The sequence below is a fragment of the Vulpes vulpes genome, chromosome 6, assembly GCF_048418805.1.
Source record: "Vulpes vulpes isolate BD-2025 chromosome 6, VulVul3, whole genome shotgun sequence".
Taxonomy (NCBI): Eukaryota; Metazoa; Chordata; class Mammalia; order Carnivora; family Canidae; genus Vulpes; species Vulpes vulpes.
This window is the reverse complement of record NC_132785.1, coordinates 48,823,429-48,839,516: the sequence shown is the minus strand read 5'-3', so window position 1 is coordinate 48,839,516 and position 16,088 is coordinate 48,823,429. Positions and strand designations below refer to the sequence as shown.

At 40.5% G+C, this 16,088-nt stretch overlaps 1 protein-coding gene across 50 annotated transcripts in view; it reads left to right on the top strand.

Moving 5' to 3' along the window:
- The window catches only part of DOCK9 (dedicator of cytokinesis 9), a 281,426-nt gene that overhangs the window by 206,520 nt on the left and 58,818 nt on the right, over nt 1-16,088 (top strand). For 43 of the 50 annotated variants that reach the window (XM_072760931.1, XM_072760929.1, XM_072760924.1 and 40 more), the window contains exons 28-34: nt 3,885-4,031; nt 4,250-4,333; nt 5,015-5,126; nt 8,921-9,099; nt 9,350-9,463; nt 11,101-11,221; nt 15,744-15,877. In XM_072760931.1, the coding sequence (XP_072617032.1) occupies nt 3,885-4,031; nt 4,250-4,333; nt 5,015-5,126; nt 8,921-9,099; nt 9,350-9,463; nt 11,101-11,221; nt 15,744-15,877 (891 nt within the window). Of the gene's footprint in view, nt 1-3,884; nt 4,032-4,249; nt 4,334-5,014; nt 5,127-5,894; nt 5,937-8,920; nt 9,100-9,349; nt 9,464-11,100; nt 11,222-15,743; nt 15,878-16,088 lie in introns of all 50 variants that reach the window. The other 7 variants (XM_072760885.1, XM_072760896.1, XM_072760891.1 and 4 more) reach the window with 1 other exon arrangement.

Sequence of the window (16,088 nt, the reverse complement as noted above, 5' to 3'; positions counted from 1 at the left end):
CTGCCTGCACTTCCCCTAAACTGTGTTTGTAACCAGTGTACACACATGATGGCAGAATATGAATATCCATACCTCCATCCATGAGCACAGGTTTGGAGCAGTTGTTCACTATGCACAGAGCACAGAGGAGATATGCAACTGGCATAGATGGTGTACCATCAGCCTTGAAGCTGACATAGTCCTGGGAGGAAGAAGACAGTCTGGCAGCTGGGCACAGTTAAAGAACAATGAAAGAGATGTATGTGTGAGCTCCAAAATGATAGATCAATGTGGAGGTTTGGGTGGAACTTGACCTGGAAGGATGCCACATTTAAGGAGAAAACAATGAGCATGAGGTGGGAGAAAGAGCTCATGCCCAGGAAAGGCCAGGAAAATGAAGTTTATTAGCTAATAGACTTATTTATTGTATCTCAGTGAGCCATAATATAGCTTGTAGGAAAGAGAGTTCTCTAACCCCTAAGGAGTGGAAGAACACAGTAAGGAAAAGAGAACTAAACATTTGAATGCTCCCTTGCACACGAAGCAGTGATTTGGGTAGCAGCCGCTATTGCGGCCCAGACAAGATGTGAAGGATGTGGTGGAGCCTGTCGCTGGTGTCTACAGACTGGCTGTTAGCAGCGGGGCTCCTAGGGCCCTTCTCAGCACTGCTGAATGTTGAGATCTCTCATCAGAGAGATCCCACTCAGGCCAGGGGTCGGGTGGCAGGAGCCAAGCAGCCAGCAGGACGGCACAGAGGGGTGGGGCTCACAGCAGGGGTGGGGGGCATGGGGCACAGCAGGTCCGCTGAAGGGGGCTACCCTGGTGTGGATAGGCACTGGGCAGGCAGACCCTACATTGACAGCATTGGTCGGAGGAGCAGATGGTGGTGACCACTGGGGATGCCGCAACAGCCCCAGGAGGAGATCTCACTGCAGGACATGGTCAGGAGTAGGGGTTTTGTCTGGCTGACAAGTGTCTCATGTTTCAGTGTCCTCTCCTCTGAACTAGCGCTTCTGTACTCACCACCTTGCACAGCAGCCTATTATTCTAGATCATTTTCTTCCATTTCACTATAATCCCTATAACAACGTCTAATTACTTTGGTCTTTGTCACCTTGAGATGTGTCTTACCTCGCTGTCCTGTTGCCAAATTAGGACTCCAGATAATAGCTATTTGTCACAGCAGGGAGAGCTTCATTTCATCTTCAAAAGCACTGAGTTGACCCCTAATCACTGAGCAGCTTGGCTGGCTGGTTGGTGTGTTAATTATCCACCATTCTTCACCACATTTTCTTTCTTTTTAGTAAAAACTTTTTGTTATAGAAATTTTTAAGTAAACATGAAAGAGAAAAGTTTGATGAGTCTTATGTACTGAAGCTGTCACTCATCTTTAACAGTTACTGGCATGCTGCCATTATGACTTTATATATCCACCTTCACACTGTTTTTAGAGTATTTTAAAAGCAATCACCAAATATTTTATCATTTCATCTGCAAAAACTTTAGTGTGTCATCTTTAATGGAGAAAGCCTTTGAAAGAGGTGTAAACACCCTACCATTATAACATTCAATAAAGTCAGTCACATTTCTTCCTTATCATCGGACACCCCATCTGTATTCAGTTTTCTCAGTGTCTCAGAAATGCCATTTTACAGTTGGCTGGTCTGAATCAGGATCTAAACATAGTCTGCACATTGCATGTGGTTGGTATATCTCTGAAGTTTCTTGGATTTTCAAACTGTTCCTTCTCCATTTGTTTGTTTTGTAATGCAGTGTATTTGTTGAAGTAGATGGGCCATTTGTCCTGCAGAATTTCCCACATTGTAATCTTGCAGTGTTATGTGGCATGGTCCTTTGTCCTCCATGGTTCCTGTAAGCTGGTAGTGATGTTGAGGCTCAATTTGACCTAGGTTTGATTTGCTTTTGGGCAAGGATACTTCATAACTGGTATAACCACATCACATCGGAGTCATATGGTTTTGATAATACTGACTAATAGGTTAAGTGGTGCCCACCCCACCATCCATATAGAATTTCCCATCCACTTTTCATGATGTAAGTGGCTTCATGACTAAGCTCCATTATGAAGGCCTTTGGTATTTCTTAAGAGACCTTTTTTAAGGAGTAGCCAGCTTAGGTAGCAAGCAGTCATGCCTGGTGGTTCAAGGTGGCTGGCTTGGGGTCCAGGAAACTGGTCATCTATTGAAGATGACCCCTCAGGATATAGAGTTATTGCTTACATATATAGAACAAAATTCCTTTGGGATTTCTAATTTTACAGTTCTATTTTGAATGTAGGTAAACTTCAAATACTTATTATCTGATCCCTTCCTCACTGGATTCTTGAGTTTATAAATTTACAAAGATTGTCTTATTATTGGTTTGAGAATTGAGATTATCATAAAGCTGGCACTTCAGAACTCACAATAGGTTCTGGTGTTTAATGCATAAAATAATGCATGCTTTCATGTCAGAAATAATTAGATTTCAATTCTAGTTTTAGAAAATAGTATTTTTTTTTAATATTGGGATGCTGGTTTGGCTGTTGCAAAACGGACTAAATAAGGCAAAAGGTTCAAAAGGTTTCTCTTTTGGAAAATTATAAGCCAGTAGGAAGCGCTGAGAGTGGGGGAGCTTGTCCCTTGGGGTCATTTAGGACTCAAGCTCCTTTCCAGTTATCCAGCCCTGGGTGTCACCCTCAGTCGTATGGTTGAAAAGCTGGCTCACCCACTACCCCATATTCCAGGCAGTGCTAAAGAAGACTTGCAAAACAAGCAACCCCTTTTATGGACATGGCTGGGAAAGGCATAATCTTCCTCTTATAGCCTATTGGCCAGAACTCAGTCACATGGCCCTTCTCTGGCCTCAAGTTAGGCTAGGAAATAGAGTCTCTACCTGGACAGCAGTGTGTACCTGTGAAACCCGGAGGTTTCACCACTAAAAGGGAGAAGGAAGTGAAGGATACTTACATTCACTTAGTACTTATTCAGTCTAAGTTTCAGTTTTCTCATTTTAAAATGGGGATGAAAATACCCCCCTCCCCACCCCTTTGAAGCTGTTAGAATCACATGCGTGAGTGGATAAATATCATGAAGCATCTAATTCAGACCCTTCACATTTCATGTTCCCAGTAATTTTTCTCATTTATTGGGCACCTGGGTGGGTGATTGGAAGCAAAGTGTCAAAGAGCAGAAAGAACACAGTTCTTGGCCTCATGGTGGATCTGGATTTGAATCTTTGTTACTTGTTAGTTGTGTGACTGAAGACACATTTATCTGACCTCTGCAACTGTCTGTGAAATGAGGGTTAAAACTTTTAAGAATTTTTTTAAAAAGCACATAAAAACATGTACTGGTGCAGTGCCCGATGTGTGGAAGATCTACAGTCCATGATAGCTAATTGCTGAGAGCTGTGTATAATTTCATCAGGAAGCATTCCTGATGGGAAAAAAGATTATGTAAAGTTAATTTGAAGAGGAGTATTTCTAAGCAGATTCAACTGATGACATATAGTCTCTAATCTGTTTCTTTGCCATTTGAATACCTGAAGCTTAAACCTAAGCCCCTGTTTTCTAAAGAGATTTTTGAGAGGTACAAGTGTTCAAGCCACCAAAAGTATTCAGATGAGAATCTGAGAGTAGAGGCATAACTCCACATTTTTACAAGTACCTCCGAGGGGATCTTTCTCAGGCTGAAATTCAGGGTCTCAGGTCTAATGCACACCAGTTATTTGAAGTATCAAAATATCTGTATTTTGAGAGAAGAAAGAGTAATTTATCTCATTTTAGATAAAGAAGATTACAGCTGTGTGTTTTTTTTAAAAAATGAACTCAGGGATGAGATATTTTTCCCCCCAGAGGGCTGCAACTTTAAAAATAATACACATTTGCTCTAAATTCTTTTTAGTTATTGCGAAACCAGAGATTTCCCGCATCCTATCATCACGCAGTGGAAACGGTTGTGAATATGCTGATGCCGCACATCACTCAGAAGTTTCGAGATAACCCAGAGGCGTCCAAAAATGCAAATCACAGTCTTGCTGTGTTCATCAAGGTAAGGACCTCAGGCCGCAGAGAGTGTCAGTCAAGTGGCAAAAATGTTCATTCCAGCAATGACTAGTATATAGTAGGTGCTCAGTCCATGCCAAGGGCACATTTTTATGCTAAAGGATAAACTTAATAACAGTAAATGCTGATTTCAACCCAACTTTCAAAAAAAAAAAAAATCTGGGACCTAAATACTTACCTTTCTGGCTTGTTTCTTCTCTGCAGAGATGTTTTACCTTCATGGACAGGGGCTTTGTCTTTAAGCAGATCAACAACTACATCAGCTGCTTTGCTCCTGGAGACCCGAAGGTAGTGTGTATGTTACCCACTGTTCTGTCTCGTTGATGGACATCCAGAAACCCACCCTTTCCCTGGGCTCACATCACAGTTTTCTTTCTGTCCCAGAGGCACTCTTGTCCTCTTTTTTGGAGATACTAACTAGTACTAACTAGTAATTGCATTAATGTGTAAGATATTAGGGATGGAGTAATTCTGAGTTTAAAATAAACATACTTACTGATTTTCTCATAAATAATGGTAAAGACTTCTCAACTGCAAAATTAAAAGTATAAAAAAGGGTTGCAAATCATAGTTTATTTAACAAGGTAATAGAAGTAACCATGTAGTCTTTCTCTGGTAGAATTATCTATCTCCTCTCTAGCCTGTCTATTTTAAAGCTCTGCCTTACTCATTTTTTTATTGTATTAAGTCTTTTTCTATAAGTCGTCTGAAATCCTTTTTGAAGCAGGAGGAGCATAAATAATAAATGTCCTAAGTCAGTGGAGGACATTGTCTAATGAAATTAATGTGTTCTCAATTTTCAAACAAATGCCTACTGCCATTCTAAAATCTATAGCATAGCCCAGACCATGCAGTTTTATGAGAGTCAAGAAGCTAATGACTGAGTATATGATTTCTAATGGGTCTTTAGCATGCTGTATAAAGTATTCAGTGAGGCATTTAACACTCACTAACCATTGTTTCCTGCAGACCCTCTTTGAATACAAGTTTGAATTTCTCCGTGTGGTGTGTAATCATGAACATTATATACCTTTGAATTTACCGATGCCATTTGGAAAAGGCAGGATTCAGAGATACCAAGGTAATCTATCTTTACATACAATAATCTGAGTCTCTTCACAAAAAGCCATTCACTTTTATTTTATTTATTTATTTTAATTTATTATTATTTTTTAAAGATTTTATTTATTCATGAGAGACACACAGAGAGAGAGAGAGAGAGAGAGAGAGAGAGAGAGAGAGGCAGAGACACAGGCAGAGGGAGAAGCAAGCCCCATTCAGGGAGCTCGAGGAGGGACTCCATCCCGAGTCTCCAGGATCACACCCTGGGCTGAAGGCGGCGCTAAACCGCTGAGCCACCCGGGCTGCCCAAAGCCATTCATTTTTTTTTTTTTTAATTTATTTATTTATGATAGTCACAGAGAGGGGGGGGGGGGCAGAGACACAGGCAGAGGGAGAAGCAGGCTCCATGCACCGGGAGCCTGATGTGGGATTCGATCCCGGGTCTCCAGGATCGCGCCCTGGACCAAAGGCAGGCGCCAAACCGCTGCGCCACCCAGGGATCCCCAAGCCATTCATTTTTAATAAAAAAAGAGAAATGATTCAGATATGACGTTAGAATTTTCTGATTATTTTTGTTGATTAATTTTTTTTCTTGTTAACTTTCCATTTAAAAAACTATAGATAAGATGTTAATGGGAACTTACTTGTCAGCAAACTTATTAGACTGTAGGTCATGTCATTGTGAGTTTTTTTCATTGAAAAATTCCTTTGCTTAAATAGAAATCCATTTTACTTACTGTAGTTTATTTTTTATTTGTTTCACTTTTCCTTTTTTCTTATGAATTAGCTTTTCTTTCACCAACTGTGGAGTCAAATGACACTCCTGTAGGTAGGTGTGGGGTGTGATGCTTGCTTTCTTGCATTTTCCTCCTTTAAAAGAAAAGGAATGCAAGTAATTGCTGAAATGCTTACATATGCTCTTCATTTAGGCACTTCCCATATAATTGGATCTGTTTTTAAATTCACGATAAACCAGTGAATTTATTCTCACTGTAGCTAAGAGACTGCTGTAACATCCCTGGGAGGCATCTGGGTTTTGCTCCTGGGGTCACTAGGTCATGTAGGATATCTCTTTAAGAGGCAAAGCAAACAAAATGCCCTGCTTTGCTCCAAAACTGTATTATTCCACCATTTTCATAGTCCTTGTCTGTAGTGGTGGCAGTCACCTAAATCACAAGCTTTCCACATGCATTTTATGCTTGCATGTTGAGTCTTTAACTGTTCTGTATCTTAAAGTTTGAGGAGAGTAAACTCTTAGAGATTTCTTTGTCTTCAGTATGTCAGACGAATCAAATTAGTATGTCAGGTCTGTCAAGTAATACTACTGAGTTTAGTGGCTTGTATGTGCCTGCAGTTAATTAGTTAGGCTAAAAGAGAGGAAAGCAGAAGGATGCTGCCAAACTATTAATGACACCTTAAATCAATGGCCTCTAAAACTCAGAGAGAAACACACAAAAGCATTCATTCAGAGACATAAATATCTTTCCGCAAGATAGACTTGGACAGCCCTTTAAGCAGCAAGAAGGGGAGCAGGGGCCCTGGAGTTGGCATTCATGCATTCAATAAGTATTTACCTGGCACCAGGCGTGCAGAGGATGCATGTGACTTTGGGAGGCAGTCATGGACAAGGATGAAAATCCCTGGCTGTTTTACCTAAGTGAAGTATGTGTGGTGTTAGTGATGAGGACCGAAGAGAGAAAACTAAAGCAAGCAGGGGGGTGGGTATGAAGTGGGCAACAGAGCTTCTGCAACAGAGTGGCCAGGAAAAGCCTTACCGCGAAGGTGACTTTGAGGTGTTAGTCTAAAGAAAGCCAGGGATTGTACATCCTGGGTTGAGGGAACAACCGGGTATTTGGCATCCTGAATCCAACCAGGCCCACCTATCTGGTCCTACTTCCCGCTGCTCCCCACACATCAGACACTCCTGCTGATTCCCTGCTCCTCAAATATGGCATGCCCACTCCTGGCACTCAGCCCCCACAGCCACCTCTCTGGGGAATCTTCTTCTTCCTCCCCAGAGAGGCACTCAGCACCTCTTACATAGAGCCTTCCTTATCTCCTCCCAATCTCTCCCAGGACCCCGACTGCACTCCAGACCTTGTCCCCCCTCCCCTCACCTTGCAGTCAATGACTAGCCCACCTGTCTTTGGGGATTGTGACTCTTTCCCTTCCTTCTCTCGGGACACTAGGGATAGTCCTTTCTACCCTGTGGCTGGGCGGTGATTGTGTGCTGCTGCCTGCTTTTCCTGGGACCCCGCAGGGCCCTATTGTTTATCCGGTAGAACTGAGGGACATGAAATCCTTCAGGATACATGCTCTTAGGAGATCATCAGGGTGTTTGGTACCAAGAGGGGCTGCCCTAGGCAGGGGAGTGTGGGTCACCTATAGATAACATACCTTACGACAGTGGAGTCCATGTTTTCAGCATTCCGCATCCACTCCCTCCTCACCTCTTCCCCCCTTCTCTGCATGCATACACATGCACAGTTAGCCCATAGTTTTTTTCCTAAGAGTTTTATGTGAATTCAAGGTGTGCACTGTCATGCGGGTAAACTGAGCTTAAAAAAAACCATACAATGGACATGATTATTCTGGAAAGATAAATACCCTTTCCCTTGCTTCTGCAAAGGACTTGGGTCAGTATTTTGGATAGGTTTAGAAGGAACTAATATGGACTCAAAGCCAAAGAAAGGGTCTATAGATTTTCCTCTAGTAATGGATTCAGTATAAGAATTCAGATCCTAAAAAAAAAAAAAAAAGAATTCAGATCCTAGCTACAGCTTACTGAAAGGTATATTTAAGCTTTAGAGTGAAGTGTAGCCGCTTGTATTCACCCTCCTTCAGTAGATTTCATGTTTCCTTCTATCTGTTCTTCAGAAGAGCTTTCAGTTTTTTATCATTTAGCTTGCTGAGGCTAACTAGTTTAGTTTGGTTCTTTGTGAATTTCAGTTTTAGTTTACATTAGTTTTTGTTAACTTGCTTTTAGAGGTGCAGAAGTATGGGGTATGTTTTTTTATTTTTTTTATTTTTTTATTTTTTTAAAGATTTTATTTATTTATTCATGACAGACACAGAGAGAGAGAGAGGGGCAGAGACACAGGCAGAGGGAGAAGCAGGCTCTATGCAGGGAGCCTGATGTGGGACTCGATCCTGGGTCTCCAGGATCACGCCCTGGGCTGAAGGCAGGTGCCAAACTGCTGAGCCACCCAGGGATCCCCGAGTACATTTTTTAAAATTCTAGGTTAAATAAGTTCTTCATTCATGGATAGTAACATAAAGAGGTTATTTGCTAACTTGTTCATTTTAAACACATTGGGTTTTAATGAGAGTATATAGGCTTTCATGACCAGGAAACAGATTAATGAACTCAAGCAGTAAAGACATTTTAATAGACTATATGTATTTATTGTTTCTTTAATGCTACGTGTGTTATGTACAAATTACTTCTCTATAATGTCCATTAGACAATAACTTTATTTTTTATCTTCACTTCGATCATAAAATTTCATTTGTAATATAATATGTTCTATGTTGTAAAAATTGGTACTAAAACGATTTACTAACTTAATATTTATGTAAGATGTAGTGTCTTCTGAAATCAAAATCCAGTGTAATTATCTATGTTTACATTTAAGAGCTGATGTGATAAGAAATAGAGCAGTATTTTAGATTATTGACCCTTTTCCCTCTGAAGCTATCTGATCATCTGTTGACATACAGGGTGGGCTGAATACAGAGGGTAGGTTTGGCTTTTATGTTATTCAAAGTACATGGTAGCTTCTGTAACTGAAGCAGTTTCTATCCTCATTTCAGATCTCCAGCTTGACTACTCACTAACAGACGAGTTCTGCAGAAACCACTTCTTGGTGGGACTGTTACTGAGAGAAGTGGGGACCGCCCTTCAGGAGTGTAGGGAGGTCCGGCTGATTGCCATCAGCGTGCTCAAGAACCTGCTGATAAAGCACTCTTTTGATGACAGATATGCTTCAAGGGTGAGTAGACTCCAATGGAAGGAAATATGTATTGTTAAATGTCTTTTATTTTAAGTAATATAAAGAAAGTAACCAATTAGAAAATTAGTGGTTGGTAACAGCACTAAGACTCTTCTCTGTTTACACACTAAAATCTAATAGCAGTCTTTATAGGAAGGATTCAAATGCAGGAGATGGCCAATGCCAGCTCAGTCCATCATTAAATTCTCAGAGCCATGGGATCGCTTTACACTGTGTGCCTTTTTTGCAGAGCCATCAAGCAAGGATAGCCACTCTCTACCTGCCTCTGTTCGGTCTGCTGATTGAGAATGTCCAGCGGATCAACGTGAGAGATGTGTCACCCTTCCCTGTGAACCCTGGCAGTGTACGTAAGCATACATACCTAGACACAGCCTACATTTGTTTCCTGTGGCTGCTGTAACCAGCAACACAGACGGAGTAGCCAAAAACAAGGAAAATTCATTCTCTCATAGTCAGGAGGCCAGAAGTCCCAAATCAGGATATCCACAGTGTTGGTTCCCTCTGGAGGCTGTGTGTGAAAAATCTGTTCTGTTCTGTGCCTTTCTTCTAATTTCTGGTGCTTGCTTGGAATCCTTGCTTTTGGGTAGCCCAGGTGGCTCAGTGGTTTAACGCCGCCTTCAGCCCCGGGGTGTGATCCTCGAGTCCCATGTCAAGCTCCCTGCATGGAGCCTGCTTCTCCCTCTGCCTGTGTCTGTGCCTCTCTCTCTCTCTGTGTCTCATGAATAAATAAATAGAATCTTCATAAATAAATAAATAAATAAATAAATAAATAAATAAATAAATAAATAAATAAATCCTTGCATTCTATGGCTCATGGCTACATTAAAACAATTTTGGCCTCTGTCTTCACATGGTCTTCTTCCTGGTGTGTATCTGTATCATCTCTAATGTCCTCTCCTTTTCTTATAAGAACACCAGTGATTGGATGCAGGTCTCCTAATCCAGGATGACTTCATTTTACTTTCCATCTTAATCACATCTACAAAGATCCTCTTTCCAACATTCTGATGTTCTGGCTGGATATGAATTTGGAGGGAACACTATTCAACCCAGGACACACCCATTCTTTTTTATTTTGCCACTAAAACCATAATAATCCATAGTAGTCTTGATTAATTGCATTTTTTACTAAGATGGAGTCAGTAAGTAAACCTTCAACTCTTAGACTGAAAATCATATTAAAACCATGCTTTCCTGATGGGCCATATCTTGTAAGACAAAAGGACCTTCTCTGTATATTCAACAAAAATTTATGGGGAGAGGAAGTTTAAAAAAAATAAAGCGTAGTTCTAACCTGTGTACTCTGAGAACTCAGCACTAGCTCTAGTTCTGATAGTAACATGCTGCACAGTCTTGGGAAAGCCACATCTTTGCACTAAAGTTTCTCTGAATCTGCCTGCTTTTCAGATCTGAATAAGTAATTCAGAGTATAATGCTACCTCTTTGTACTTCTTTAATCCTCAGAAAATCACCAAAGTAAAATTCCTTTTATGACAGAACTTCAAAATTAACATAATTTCTCCATGACTGAGAGTTCACATGAAGCTGCAAGCTTGCAGAACTTTACAATGCTGCTGTCGTAAGTTACTGTTGCTCACTGGAGAGGATTTCCGATGTGAGAGAAGAACCAGTGTTCCAGTTAGAAAAAGCCTCACGGCAAAAAAAACAATCGCAGGAAATGTTGGGCATCAGAGCTCTGGAAAGGGAACATGATAGACCTTCTGGAGCAGAAAATAGAGACTTCATAGACCAGGCCTGCTCTGCCCACAGATCTGTGCCCCATCTCATCCATCTATTATATCAGCCCCTCCATCCTGCACACCAGGATGCAAGCAGGATGCTCCTGCTTCCCCCATGTTGTACATCTGACTGGCCAGGCTCTTGTGTCCTGTGCTGGCACCTGCCCTCACATGCTGAGAACAGCTGATGATTCTTTTGAAGTCATCTTTGGTTACTTCTTCTTTCTCTCCCCTTGGACAGACTGTGAAGGAGGAATCGCTCCTGCTGCCAGCTGCGAACCCACTGGTGACGCCGCAGAAACCTGGGATCGCACTGGACAACAGCCTACACAAAGATCTCTTTGGCGCCATCTCTGGCATAGGTAAGGCTCCCTGCTCTGCTTCCCTCTGGTCTGATTCTGAGAGGGCCTTCATTGACAGGGTGGGAGCCTCTCCGACATTCACAGCAGGACCTCAGAGTCTGAGTTTCTGCTTGGAATATTCTTTTCCTGGTTTTGATATTAATGAATGAAACCCCTCAACTCTACCTTGAAATATAGACCCCCCAAATTCTCACGCATTGCTGATTCAGTACACCTAATCATTTGTGCTGTTTGCTTGTTATTAATGCTTTAGTTAATTTATCATTTTAAACTTTCAAATTGGAGTTTTTGGAAAGGAGTTCTTAGAAAAGGAATATCTTTGCAGGTGTGTGTGGGGGGAATGTGGGTAGAATTTATTTGTGGTGATAGTGATTTTGGTGAAATGTGATAGAATAATTACTGAGGAGATAGTGGTCTGTGGCAAGAATACAATTCTAAAATTGGTTTTCTAAAATCTTCTTTCCTAGAATATTTTTCTTTCTGACATAATGTAAGAACAACCCCCACAGGGAAGAAAACAGATGGCATAAATCAAGATTCAAATTGAGTAGTGCTCTGTAAGAAAATGCCTGAGAAATGTACTTATTAATATTCTGACTAATGAGCACCTGTGCCAACTCTTCATAAACATGATGGTACCAAAAAAAAGTAGATGTGTCTTCACAGAATTGTCACAAATATTCACGAGTTTATTCTATCTTTATTCCTCTTTTTTACTACATTTTGAATAAATGAAGAGCCTGCTAAGGCCAGTGCTTGGAACACCCAGTAGTGGAATTAACTCCTAGGGCAGAATAAAGGGCAGTCCTCTTAGCAATTTAATTTGCAGGAGTATTGTTTATTCGGAATTTATGTCCTTACCTTTTGTGTTGTTCTTGATGTCAAGATGATGCTGTTTCATGCAGGTGGTGAAAATGAGAAGAATGTAAAATCAGAAACCCCATACTAATGCCCAAATTTATCCTATAATACCAATCTTTAATCTTACACTTATGTTTACTTTTCATAGTTGTAGTTATCTCATTAGACATCATAAAGATTAAATGCGTTAATTCATGCAGAATGCTCAGAGTAGAGACTGGCACATGGTGTTTGTATGTGCCTTTCTCCTGGGGCCCTCAGTCTGTCTTCTTTGCCCTGCTCCGCCCACACACCTAGCCACTGTTCCTAGAGCAGGAAAGGGACTTTTGTGGGAAGATTCTTTCTGCAGGAATTCACAGCACTGGCTTTAAAGTCAGACAGAGGTGGTTTTGGATCCAGGATCCATCAGTTACTAATTGCCCTGGGTAGCACATCTCTCCTCTTTACCCTCAGTGTCCATATCTCCAAAACAGAGTCATGGCAAGGAGTGGAAAGCTTGTATGACATGCACAGTGCCTGGCATGGTGATGCTCAGTGTTAATATCTGACTGCCATTATAGCAAGCACAGTTAAACATGTTCTGTGATACACTCTTAGGAGCCAATTTCATGACTCTTGGGGTCAGGAATATGTTGAAATCTTAACTCCCTGATCAATACTCTGTAGAATTCAAGACTTTGTGGAAATGATCAAACTAGAATGAGGTAATGCTTTGACTCTGACTTTATTCTCCAACCCTGCATTCACCTTGTTAGGGTGTGGGTTGCCTTGAGAACTTAAGGATGAGCCATTGGGTGTCATTACTAAGACTTGACTTGTATTAATGACCTTGAGTTTCTCTATGTTCATGACAAAGTTATGAAAAGTATTGGAGACTGAATTAATCCCTTTTCACTCTCTTAAATTCCAAGATCTGATTCCACTTTTCATAGGAATTCACCCTCACAGACTTGTATATCCTCAGGCTTTGTTTCTATTACCTCCATCTTTAAAGACTTAAATCCTTGTTCCCTTTTAGGAATGCCTTCCAGAAAAGCCCTCACCCTTGAGCTGGGTTTGCTAGTTTCCTGGTAGCTTGAGCAACTCGTTGTTCTTTTATTCACCAAGGAGTTTCCAATTCACTTGAATTCAGATGCTATCCTTCAAGAGCAGGCTTTCTCCTTAAAACTCTATTTTGTAGAAATCCTGTTTCCTTACATACTGGGAATTCACCTTCAGCATTGTTTTTAAATGCCTTTGGAATGTAGTACATGAAGATTTCTAGAACTGATTCATTGCCTGGATGAAAACTACCCTGAGATTATATTCGTTTTAAAAGGCACTCATTCTTAGGCCTGCTCAGTGTTTTGCATTGGGCTGTCTATACAAAGAAGATGGAGCTGAACCAAACTTCTTTTCATTTTACTTACAAGTTAAGACTTTTAAAAGTTATGCACTAGGCTGATATATTAAGTACAAACACACATGCATACCCACCCCATACACAATGGGAACATAGTTCTACTAAACATGTTGATTTTGATTTATTACATTTCCATCTGTTTGCCTTAGATTAGGACTCCATTTCTGGAACTGAACCTAAAACCCTGAGAACTTAAGGTCTAATTTTACTTTAGTGAAGATTTCTTTCTCATGATCATTATGTTCTACATTAAATATGAAGTCTGGTTATATTAGGAGGACTATAATTATAATTTGGTCATAATGTATGTTTTATCTCTAAGTATAGAAAAAGGCTCATAGTTTTTTCATACCTGTTCCCCATGACAATCAATCACACAGTTTCTGTTCTGGGATGAGGCAGCCTGGGGCCAGTGGTTTACATATTCCAACCGTCACTTACATTTTCAAATTGGCTGGCTTTTCTTAATTTTAATACGTTGAGTCAGTTTCAGGAATGTTGGTGGTGGATAAACCTGAGTGTTAGGTAGAGGGAGGCATTAACTTAGAGGCATTTCAGGGGCACCTGGGTGGCTCAGTCTGTTGAGCATCCAACTCTCGATTTCAGCTCAATTCCTGATCTCAGGGTCTTGAGATTGAGCCTCACTTTGGGCTCCATGTTCAGTGTGGGGTTTGCTTGGGATTCTTTCTCTCCTTCTGCCCCTCCCCCCTTGAGTTACACACACTCTAAATAAATAGATAGATAGATAGATAGATAGATAGATAGATAGAGCAAATAAATAAAACCTTAAAAAAATAAAGAAGAAGAAATGTCTCCATCTGTGGCAGCTAATTTGCATCCTTAAATCTGAAAATGGCCAGCCTGTTCTGAGGTATTGGGGAACATCTTCGGTGTGGGTGTGGAAGCCTGTGCTTACAGCTTGCTGGAGCACAGTGCCAAAAGGCTCTTCATACAGTGTGCACAGCCAGCCAGGCCTTTCAGCTGGAGGCACGCCTTTTGGTTTAGCGTGGAATGTGCAAGTTTGACAGTTGTTTTAAATTATGTGATATACTTAAGTCTTATCTAAACAGAAAGTCAAGTCAATCTATCACTTTTTAAATTTCCATAGTATCAAGATGGGCTGGTTTCTGCCTTCATATGCTGTTTTTTCACAGCTGTCACAAATTTCTTTTTTTTTTTAACATTTTTAAAAATTTTACTTATTCATGAAAGACACAGAGAGAGGCAGAGACATAGGCAGAGGGAGAAGCAGGCTTCCTGCAGGGAGCCCCATATAGGACTAAATTAGAGGACCCCAGGATCATGACCTGAGCCAAAGGCAGATGCTCAACCACTGAGCCACCAGGTACCCTGACAAATTTTATTTCTAAGATTTCATTTCTGCTCATAACTGTTTGTTGCAGAGATTCCCAAACATTCTCCATTCACAGCATGCTTATCATCACACTAATTTTTTTCGAGTCCCCAGGCCAGAATAAACACCCAGCAATTCTGTTTATTAGGTACTTAGAGCCACGTAATGTAATAAGTTCTTATATCTGCACTTAATAGGCATTTGAAAAAATACATACATACATTTAAAGAAAAATTATTATTTTTTTAATAACCACAGCTGTTACTAATGGGATGTGTGTGCCTGTTAGGCACTGCCTAGCTTCTCAAATTTGGAATCAGATTGTCACCACCACCTTCATTTCCTGTTACACAATTGATTTTCACCCAGTACTTTTTATCATAGCAGCCACCAAATACCTAGCTTCACAAAGATAGGACATCATTGGAAGGAACGTAGCATGATGTAGCATTGAAGCTGCAGTTTTGGCAGATTCAAGCATGTGTTTTTCTTGAAAATTTAAAACATCCCAAGACACTCCTGTGAGTTTCCTAGGGTACCTCAGCATACAGTGTGAATACTGTGGTTTATTGCATGGCTTCAGTTTTTTATTTGATAGCTGTAGGTAGATTTATCTTTTTTATTTTTAATGTCTTTATCTCATTCTGGAACAACGTGTGTTCCTTTAGTCTGAGGAATCAAAGGTGGCTTCACATAAGTGAATTGATGGTTATGTCTGAATGCTTCAGATGATGGTCTGGTTTTTTAAACGTGAAGTAGTTGAATGATACTCTTGAGCCAACTTCCTAACAACAACAAAAAAATAATAATAGTAGTAATTGTCATAGAAGCAATTTCCCATAAAGTTCAGTATTTATATTATTCTGCCTCACCAAATCATTGGTCTCGGCTTAATTTCTGTTTAGCTTCTCCATATACAACATCAACTCCAAACATCAATAGTGTGAGAAATGCTGATTCAAGAGGATCTCTCATAAGCACAGATTCAGGGAACAGCCTTCCAGAAAGGAATACTGAGAAAAGCAATTCCCTGGATAAGGTAATTTCTTTTCATATAACTTCAGTGTTTCTTACAACTAATGGATTTAGCCCAAAGTAAACCATGCTTCATGTTCTGGTGTTCATTAAGTGTGACTTTTATTAGTTTTTGTTTTTTTTTTAATAATTCAGTTAATCTGGAGTTATTATCAGAGTTGTGATCAGAGGATTATCTAAGGATGGGACCCATCTCCTGAAACTCCTCCCACCCC